Raw genomic sequence first — 10,771 nt, forward strand, 5'->3', positions numbered from 1 at the left:
ATCTATAAAATTGCTTAGTCAGAAAACGCACGAGCACTGATTCATGCTTAAAACATGGTAACTGGTGCATAAAACTGGACTGAACTGGTAAAATCGAATTTATTGATTTAGGGGATAACCAGTACATAATCGATTTTTAAAAATACAAAACCGGTACGTACTAGTTCAATTCTAAATTTTATACAAAATTGGATCGGACAGGACCGGTTACCAAAGTTTTGAATTTCGTATCGTAACAGCCGGTACGGTCGAAATTTTTCGTACCGGCCAGTACCGAACGTACCGGCCTCAATTTCGACCTGTACCGGCCTTAATTTTGGCCGGTACCGGCCAATATTTCGGTCAGTTTTTTTTTTTTTTCAAACTACAAGCTTATTTTTTAACTCTCAATTCAGACTAGACTATTTATAATTTATATATATATGTATTTATATATAATTTATTTATATATAGACTATTATTTTGGAATATAATTTTTATATATAATATATTTATATATCGACTATTCTGAAATGTTATATCAAAACGGTACCCGTACCGAAATATTTCGTTTCAGTGCTTTTACCGGTACAGCGTCCGGTACGGTATTCAAAACATTGCCGGTTACACCCCTATCTGCAACTATCTAAGTTTATGTTTCCCCTAGATTCATTTGTTCCCATGCCGTTTCTTTCCACATTTTTTTCACGAAATCTAAGTTTATGTTTAAGTCATTAAACCAACTTTGGTAGAAAACATAAACGTATAACAGAGATCAAAACAAAAACAAACTAGTTAAAACTCGTTTTGTTGAGGAGAGGGCTTCTATAGTAACTCTAGGGCTTGGAATGGTTATACTAATCATGACCCAGCTTACTTTATTTATTTATTTGGGATTATATAAAAGTAAATCTATAAATTAACGTGATTTGATGCAGTACATCGATTGTAAAGTTAGTTTAGTAGATCTAACAGATCACGTAAATCTATATTAATTTGTAAATTAAATTTTATGTAATCTTTTTATGTTTGTAGTAATTCTCTATTTATTTTCACAATAGTATTTTTTGACCAATTTGACTATTTGAATATTGTGTATTTTTCTTCTAATAATGCTGAAGTCACCAATGAATTCTGAGAGTTTACTGATTTGTTTATTTTTTTTTAATTTATTGATTAAGTAAGTATTTTTAAATGATGTTATGATTTTTTTAAGAAATAAAATATTTAAGATGATTAAAAAATACATAAAAAAGAACAAGTAAAAGAAAAATGGCCGGTGGACAGTTCTCGGACCCACTCTCGGTTGTCCTCCCTTTTTCTTCGTGGAAACTTGGTGGAAAAAACACAAAATCCGACCGACATCCTGCCGACCTACCCATGACCACTTTAAAGTGTGTTGACCAGCTGAATTTCTTGTTACTTTTCACGAAATTTCCCTGTAAATTTCACTTTTTTTAAAAATATTTTTTAAAACATCTTTAAATATTTTTAAGGCAATGGCATTTATATTGCAGATTGGTCGAGAGCGAGACAACTTAATTAGTTAAGAATGTTGAGAAAAGAGAGCAAGAGCGAAAGAGAGAGAGCATTTATAGAGAATGGAAGCAGAGTACTTGAGAAGCTGGTTTCCATTTGTAATGGCAAGCCTATTCCCATACGTAACTTCTCCTTTGCAGAGTTGAGCAAAGCCACAAATAACTTCGATCCCCAACTTTTTATATGTCAAGTGCGGCCTTATCAATGGTACAAAGGTTATCTTGAAGGCCGAACTATTTCCATTAAGAGAGGGAAAAGTGACCGTGCAAAGGAGGAGGTGTTCACTGACTTAGCATTTTCTGCGAAGGTGAGTGCTCACAAGAATGTTCTAAAGCTCGTTGGTTGTTGCCTTGAGACTCCAATTGTCATTTTAGTGTACGAATTTGTTGGGAAGGGAACCCTGTGGAATCGATTAGTAGTCTCTGGTGAACAAATGACGAGGCAGAGTAGGCTAAAGATGGCAAGGGAGATTGCTAATGCAATTTCATATCTCCACACAGCATTCTCTAGACCCATCATCCATAACAATATTGAACCACAGAATATCTTCATAGACTGCCATGGGGTTCCAAAACTAACTGGTTTTTCAAATTCTTTAATTATCCCCGAGGGTGAAACTCATGTGAAGGATGATTCTTTTGATTCTTATGATCCGAAATTTTGGTGGACTATGAGATCAGCATGCCCCCACTATAGGAAGACGGGGTGCATAACAGAGAAAACTGACGTCTTTTCCTTCGGTAATACTCTCTTGCAAATTCTTACTAAAAATACAATGGTGGATCCTGTAATCCTGGCAGGGGAATTAAGAGGAGCTGGAGTCGAACAACAAATCCAAGCTGTGCGGGACCTTGCTTTCAGGTGCATGAAGGAGGAGCCTATGGAAAGACCAACCATGGTTGATGTTACCAAAGAACTCAGACGAATCGAAAAGTCTATCCCTTAATTATTTCGAAGTTCCGTAAAATCCTTTGTTTCTTTGTTGTCATCATCGTTTTTATGGAGTTTTGTTGTTCAGTGAATGACTATGCTTCACCTGGTCCATATAAGTTTCCTTGGTAACCGTCCATGTTCTTGTACTTCTGATTTATTTTTTTTTTTTAATGAAGTATCAAATGAATTTACGCTAGCAACTATCCATTTGTTTTTCGAACTCTTTAATATTATTTTTTACCCCATGGGTTTGTAGCCTTTTTCCAATATATATATAAAACCTTCCCTTGGATTTCATTTGAATAATTTAATGGGAATATGATCCACACATGGCATCCCCCCGCATGGAAAAATAAAATCATAAATCATTCCATAATCTGAAAATAAAAATAAAAATGAAACAAAATCTTAAAAAAAAAAAAAAAAATTGAAAAAGAATTTAATCTTAAATCAGGGAGATTACACCTCCAATTAAAAATTGCAGCTCAACTTTTTGAGGGTGAATAAAATGCAACTCGCCCAGAGTGTTGTTCTAGAGTGGCAGGGTTTTGATCAATTTGGCTATTTCAATGCTGTGTGATTGAGGAAGTAGAAAGACAAGGTCATGGTCATTGACGTGCTAACTATAGAAAATCTGGTCTGTTATAAAGTTTTTTTTTTTTTTTTTTAAATTTTATATTTATATTATTAATGGCCATGGATTCAATTTGACTATTTGAATGCCGTGCAATTGAGGGAACCAATCCGTAGAATGACCTGCCACATAGAATCCAGATTGCCGTTGAACAGCTGCATTAGCAATCCTCTAAGCTACAATAATGAGGAAGGCTCCCCTTGCTTTCCACGAAATGTCCCTCAAGGCTCAACTTTCATGGGCAAGAGAAATTACTCGTGACAGAGAGAACTTGTTAAGAATATGCAGAAGAAAGAGGGAGAGGGGGAGAGAGAGAGAGCATTTATAGAGAATGGAAGCAGGGTACTTGAGAAGCTTGTTGCCACTTCTAATGGCAAGCCTATCCCCATCCATAACTTCTCCTATGAAGAGGTAAGAACGGCAACAAATGACTTTGATCCTATAAAGCTATTGAACACAGTTGTGTGTTTGTAAGAAACTGTCACACATTGTATTACATACGCGATGAATATATATACACAGCTGATATAACCATAAAAAGAAAGATCATATTAATGATGCTCTGCTGTACAGAATATTACAAGAACCAAAAATAGGTAAGTAAAAGCAGGATTGACGATCCTGCCAGGAATGATGCTCAGCCTTGATCACGGAGGAATTATTGTGCATGATTTCCATTATCATCTGTTACGCCTCCCTCAAGATGGTGCTCCCATCAATGACACCAATCTTGGATCGTAAGAATTGAAAATGTGGCCGTGATAAGGCCATGGTCATTAAATCAGCAAGCTGGTCATGTTTGTGTATCAATTAAGGCTGAGAGAGGGAGAGAGTATGAGATTAAACTAAATGAGAGAGAATGTATGATTAGGATAAATGAGTTTTGCAGCAATAGAAATGAAAAATCAGTTCTTTTTTACCGGTAACTTCACCCAAGAAATCTACCAGTAATCTCCCTGTATTCTCCATTCCTTTGCTTTTTTAATTCTTCTAGTTTCTGAGCTTCTTTCTTTTCAGATAAATCCAATCATAAATGCTTACCAGTTACAGAAAGCTTCCCCAAACTCCATATATCAAAGCACATCCAGAAAATTTTAGAAAAACATTGAAATTCTAACCTTGAGAGCTGCAAATCTATTGCATGGAAATTTTCCAGCAAGTGCATGTATAACTCATAAAAAGAAACAAGTACATTAATATGATGGAGGGAAGAATCACACCGTACTTAAATCCATCAACACATCAATAAAGACCTCCTGGTTGAAAGAACTTGATGCCTGTGTCTTCTCTTTAGCAAGGAATTCCTGTGATATTATTATAAGCACACATTAAGAACAATGAAATCAGCATAACATGCGATTTGGCTAGGAAACAGAAGCAATCTGGCATTATGGATTTGAATCAGTTACCTAAACAACAGACCTCAAGAGGAAAATATTCTACTATAACCAGCAAACCCATCATTTACCATCTTCTAAATTACTACTCAGTCCACTTGGGGGCCAAAATAGAGTTATAAATCAGTGGAAAATTGGGTAATTCCCAATCGACTCTACATTCTACTAGGGAAATAGAATGGCCTAATTTGTTAGAGATAATATCAAATTAAGAATTATTAAGAATTTGACTTGATTTGATATTATCTCTAGCATAATTTACATGGAGGCAGAACAGTCATGCTGGTCTCCGATCACTGCTAAAATGTTGATAAAAAGATAGCCAATGCTTGAATTAATTCAGTAGAACGCCTAAAAAGAGTGTTATTCAACGATAGATCAAAGGATCAAAATTTTTGAGATCGTTGTTTGTCAAAATAATTGTGTTAAATAAACCAAAAAAATCTCGCAAACCAATCATAAAAATATGCAGATGAAAGAGCAAATTATAAACAAGAGAGGAGATAAAGAAATTATTACGAGGTGATTTCACTGAATTCGAGTCCAACAAACTAATAATAGTTACCTGCAGTGGCTGCCGTCACATACATTTCCAAATGTCAAGTTAGACAGAGTTGATTTCACTGAATTCGGGTGCATCTCATATGAAAGATTTAGACAATGGAGGGTAAAGAAAAACTCATTTACAGCTAGTTTTATAATTTTATTGTCAGCGTTATAGAAATCTATCTATTTGCTTTCCTTGGAACAGTGTCGGAAATTTCTATGAGACTTATAAGAGAAAACATGAAAGGTTTTGCCCTCATTTATTTGCTACAACATACAGAAACCACAAATCCTCAAACAATGACAACAAATAATGTAAAACCTATATGCAGTCCCTTTTTACATGTAATTAGTGGCACTAATGTTACAAGCAAAATAATCAATAGAAAAAAAATTAAATTTACTTTCGGAGTAGGTTTTTTTTTCCTCAGTTTTAGCTCATGTACTATTCCTTCTTCCAGACGCCGCCTTTATATCCAAAATCTTGAATTGGGAATGACTCTAACTTTGGACACCAACTTACATTGACAACTCTTAATGGTGGCATAACTTGTTGCAGCCGCGACCACTCCACTCCCAGATCTGAGAGAGATTCCAACATCAAGGCCTCTATTTTCCAGAAAATATTATCATCCCCCCAAAAGCTCTCATGAAACTCTGCAATATCTCCAGAGGAGATTGAAAGAGAGCTTAGCATAGGAAGTGATATGGGGTTAAGCCACTTGGGACTTATCTTTCCGGGATAATAATGGAGACACAACTCATGGAGTTGCTGTGGGGGAAATAGTTTGTCAACCTTGGGAATGAGGTCGTTGCCATCACTATTACTGTCAAAACAACTCATTGACAAATATTGCAGTTCTTGGAGATTCACCAATGCATTGACCTCATTATCTCCAATCTCATCAGCTCGAGTAATTTGTAATACCAATGACCTGAGTTTAGTCAGGTTGATTAGCTCACCAATCCGACAACCTTTCAATTGGTCTGATCTGGCAGGTCTAAAACCCAACAACACTTCAAGGTTCGAAAGCCTTCCCAAGCCTTTAGGCAAGCATTCAAGTGAACCACAATGGCTGACATCTAAGACCTTGAGCTTCTTAAAAGTCACAATGTAAGATGGAAGCGTTTTCAAATTTTGACAATAACTCACGTCCAAAATCTGAAGGTTGCTAAGCTTATCAAGTGAAGATGGCAATTGAACAAGTGGATGAGTGTTGCTCAAGTTGAGGTAAGTTAAGTGCTGAAGGGAGCAAATATGATTTAGAATACCTGAGAGAGGTGTTTCAAAGATTGATTTAGAAACATCCAATACCCGTAAGTATCGAGATTGACAAAGTGCTTTGGCAGTTCTTGAGGCAATCTTGTTCACTTCCCCAGTTTTGGTTGTGGACAACAATGCCCGCAACTTTTGATTAGCAATAAGCAACTTTGGATCCAAATCACTTTTGATCCCTAAATGACGACAACCAATGCCATCTTTTCTAAAGAATGCGTCATCATCTGAGATTTTTAGGACCAAATCACGAACCATATCATGAATTGCACAAGTAGAAATCGTTCCATTATATGTCTTATCAACAACCTCTATCAAACATCGATTTGTTAACCCTGAGAAACAATCTTCTCCAGCTTCAGTTGTCGACCTGTTACTTCTCAGTGGAACAAAACCTTCTCCAATCCACCAATAGACCAACTGCTCTTTGCTTATGACACAGTCCTCTGGGAAAAGTGAGAAACAAAGGAAGCATGACTTCAGGTTAGGTGGGAGCTCGTCATAGCTCAATTGAAGTGAGGCCATCAAGCCTCTCTCAGAATCATCATTTTCTTTCAATTCGTCACGGAAATGGTCCAAAATTCGCTTCCATTCATGATATCGGGGTGATTTATAAAGCATCATTCCTCCAACTACCTTAATTGCCAAAGGAAGACCCTTGCACTTATCTACGATCTCCTTCCCAATATCCTCCAGCTGAGGACACTCACCTCCTCGTGCAACAAATGCAATCATCCTAAACAGTAACCAGCTATTAGCCTTGGATAGGAATTTAGGCCGATGGATTCTTTCTTCCCGCACTCCCATCTTTCGTACAACTTCCTCATTTCTGGAAGTAATAATGACACTGCTTCCATTTCCTTTAGGCAATCCTTCAGAAATTCTGTTCCACCAAGCAAAGTCGTGGCCCCACACATCATCCATTACAATCAAATACCTCTTCCCTAGGAGATACTGGTGTATTTTCCTCAGCAATTCAGTTCGATCATCTCCCACACTTGCATCTCCCAAGTTCCTTAACATGCTTCTCATAATTTCTTCTTCAGTAAATGTTTGAGAGACAGAAACCCACATTCTTCTTTCAAATCGTCCCTCTATTTCTCTATCATTGAAAACTTCCTGTGCAACGGTGGTCTTCCCCAGTCCACCCATGCCAACAACTCCAATTCCCAATATCCCATCATCTGCTCCAAACAACCAATCCTTTATTTTCCTCTTGTCATCTTCCAATCCTACCACTTGCGTATGATCATATACAGGAGAGCTCCAGTTCTGTGACAAGTCATTGCAACCATACACGGGCTCCGGTTGGTTTAAAATGGGGACACCAAGATAAGTTGCAATGTCTTGTTTAATGGTTATTATTTTCTCATGGATTTCTTTGAGGCGCTTTCCAGTCTGATACTGCCATGGAAGCTTTGTGGGATAGATGCACATTAGCCATCCAGTGGAGAAGAGGACCTTATCCCTTGACAGTAGTTGGCAATCTGCTAGTATGTCTTCTGCTTCGAAAACCAGCTCTCGCAGAGTGTCCATGATCGTTCGAACAATTTCTTTCTTACTCTTTTGTCTCACAACATCTTTGAGGAAGCTTTGCATTAATACCAGCTCACTCTGTAATTTTTCAAATTGATCCCTGAACTCGCTCAAAATGCGGCTCTCTTCTGAAAGAGCTTTAAGCAGTTTTTCCAAGAAAACTTGTACTACTGAATCCACCATGTCTTTTCCTGGAAAAAAATTTAAAAGAAGAAATAATAAGAAAACCGTGTCCGTCATTTAACATAACTCCTATAGCAGGAACCAGTAAAGAATGGGGCACATCCAGTCAATACTCACACAATCAGTTTTTCTCTCTTCAAAAGTTTTCATTCTGGAAAACATCAATGCTCCAATTACTCATGAACTTACAAAGCAATATAACTTCAAAAGAGAACCCTTCTGGATGAATAAAAATACAACCCTATGCACTCACGGTTTTCTCAAAGCAACTGATATAGTCACACAAAACCTTCCTTATGGCAATTAGAGTCGAGAAATTTGGAAATTCGGTAACAAAACATGGCAAGCCCAAAATCTAACGAAAGGAAAAATGTTTCATTCAAAAACAATCTGCTAAAACTTTAACCATCCAGTTCCATATGAAAAAATCATTCAATTGCCAATTCACAAAACAACAACCCAAAGTCACAACCAAAATTGAAAACTTAAGCAGAACCCAAGCTTCCCATTTCGATTCCAACATCGTCTAAAACTCATTGCCCACAGTTAAATGGCGAATCTGATATGGCATCCAAGTGCGATTCCAGAGCATATTTTTATAACTCGGCTAACCATTAAAACCAGGTTTTCAAGATACGTTTATCCTTTATACTGTCAGTACAAGAATCATGGAAAACAGGAATCACTAAGAAGCTAGCTTGGTAAACAGATGATATGTACCATACTTGGCTAGGAAGTTATACTATTAAGGAATGGTCACAGATAAATCTGCTCCGTCAAGCCCTCGAAATAACTTTCTCAAGCTAGACAACGACAACAACTTTGACCACTCCTTTGTCTACTTTAACATTATTAGTTTGTCTGTTCTGCCATACGTTTGCCCTCTTTTCAATTGTTTATAGGTTCTGGTATTTTGTGAGATCTCATGTTCTTTGTGAACTAGTTTCCCTTAGACACTCTTCCCTGTTGTTTCCCTCAATCAAACCGATGCACAATTAAGAATCCCTCCCAACAGATTACCAACCCATCCAGAAGCCGAGATTCTAACAAGACTAGACAAGAGTTGTAACTCTTCCGACTATGTAAACATAAGGTCTCTAACTCAGGAACTCGCATATATAATTGCAACAAAACCCGATTAATAAAAAGAACAGAAAGAAATCTCGGTCAGGTTACTCACAGTTGGATTGTGTTCGATGTGTAGATTCTGCAGTGATGCTCAGTAACTTTCGAAACAGAGACCAAGTGACTCTGGCCTGCAATAGTTGGCACCGTGTAATCAGGATCAAGAACAACAGATACTATTGCAAATCAACCAATCTAAAGTTCAACAGAATCATAATGATACTCACAGCTGAACCTTGTAGGAGAAAGATCAGACAAATCGTCGACAGGCCTTCCTTTTTCTTATCAAGAGGTTGGGGTTTTGGAACTCCCAATTTTGTTGAAAGGGAAGAACTAAAGCAAACTTACATATAAGAGGAATGGCTAATGTTCCTCAATGAATAAAGCTCACCCCGTCGCAAGTTTTCAACGTTTCAAACCTGAATTTACATACCCATCCTTGTATATTATTGGAAACAGTCTAAGCATGAGACTTTCAGTTTGGGATTCGAAGAACTCGAGGTCACTATGGTAATGTAATGGCGTCAACTCCGAAGGTCAACTACACGCCTATGTAAAGACAGGCCCACACGTATTGAGAGCACTACAGCAACAGCATCATGGAATCTTCCTTCAAACTCCGCGGTTCCTTCCCCTTACCTTCCTACTCTGGTGACCGACCCAGTCCAAAAGTCTTTGCCCGGAAACACAGCATCCTCTAGAAGAACGTAGACTCCCTTGTCAACTTGTCCAGCTTGTTTAACGCGGTCCAAATTATGAAAAATTCTAAATGCAGTCCCAGATTGAGGCTTGGGTGCGCACAAATTAATGAAACGACTCCTTTCATCCCAAATACATCCTCTCCCTTAGTCTCTCTCCCTCTCCCTCTCCCTCCTTCCCCAAATTCCCTTGCACGAATTAGGTCTCTCTCTCTCTCCAATGCATCGTCTTGTGCGATTTTAGTTTCCTTCCATACAAACTTACTTCACCCAATGCTAGTTAGTGCAGAGACAAAAGACAGATGAAAATTTCTCGTTTTGGTTTTCAGCTATGGCTTCTTGGACTCTTTTCCCAAGGACTTTTGTCATGGGATCCCGCTGCGATACGACTGTGTTTTTATTCTTGGGTAGGTTTTCCTTTTTCGATCGCCCGAGTAAAGAGCTAGGGGGCCTCGAGTTGCTGCTACCTGAATTATTTGGAAACCAAAGTCTCTGATGTGAGTATTAATGGTAATCGTTCACTTATTCTTGGGAAAACGTTCGCTTTTTGGCTTCTGAACTTAGTATTTTATTGTTTGGTGATAAATTTCTTTTTTTCTGGTAGACGGGTTGAACAAGTTTTCACTTAGTTTGAGGGGGTTTGTGGTTTGGATGGTATATTCGAATGATGAGGTTTTGACGTAGTTTTCTTGCAATTGGTTGTTCATTTATTCGAAAGTTTGTTTGCTAAGTAGGCTTTGATCTTGTGAGTTCGGCATGAAGAAAGAAAATAAATATTCTATCTTGCAAAGTAAGGACTCCATCTTTACTAGACTACCAGTTTATTGTTTTCTCTGAAACAGTTGTATCTTTTAAAGTTTACTTGAACTGCTGCTATTGAATTGGATGAGCTGTGAAATACGAGAAAGCTCAACTCTTCCTTCCC

General features: G+C 37.6%; 2 protein-coding genes across 3 annotated transcripts; one reads left to right on the forward strand and one right to left on the reverse strand.

Moving 5' to 3' along the window:
- Positions 1–1,531: 1,531 nt before the first annotated feature.
- Positions 1,532–2,464, forward strand: LOC108979036 (non-functional pseudokinase ZRK2-like). Its single transcript, XM_018949604.1, has one exon. The coding sequence runs from the start codon at positions 1,532–1,534 to the stop codon at positions 2,462–2,464; it is 933 nt and encodes a 310-aa protein (XP_018805149.1).
- Positions 2,465–3,312: 848 nt separating this feature from the next.
- LOC108980337 (disease resistance RPP13-like protein 4) lies at positions 3,313–9,510 on the reverse strand. Of its 2 annotated transcripts, XM_035693584.1 has the most exons (4): positions 9,376–9,510; positions 9,204–9,279; positions 5,552–8,031; positions 3,313–4,389 (listed from the first exon to the last, which is right to left on the reverse strand). In XM_035693584.1, exons 3-4 carry the CDS (start codon positions 8,021–8,023, stop codon positions 4,300–4,302), a joined length of 2,562 nt encoding a protein of 853 aa, XP_035549477.1. In that variant the 5' UTR covers positions 8,024–8,031; positions 9,204–9,279; positions 9,376–9,510; the 3' UTR covers positions 3,313–4,299. The 2 variants fall into 2 exon arrangements, with proteins under 2 accessions (XP_035549477.1, XP_035549478.1); XM_035693585.1 differs by lacking the exon at positions 3,313–4,389 and having other exon boundaries at positions 5,260–8,031; positions 9,376–9,509.
- Positions 9,511–10,771: the final 1,261 nt, after the last annotated feature.

The sequence above is a fragment of the Juglans regia genome, chromosome 8 (genome assembly GCF_001411555.2).
Source record: "Juglans regia cultivar Chandler chromosome 8, Walnut 2.0, whole genome shotgun sequence".
NCBI lineage: Eukaryota > Viridiplantae > Streptophyta > Magnoliopsida > Fagales > Juglandaceae > Juglans > Juglans regia.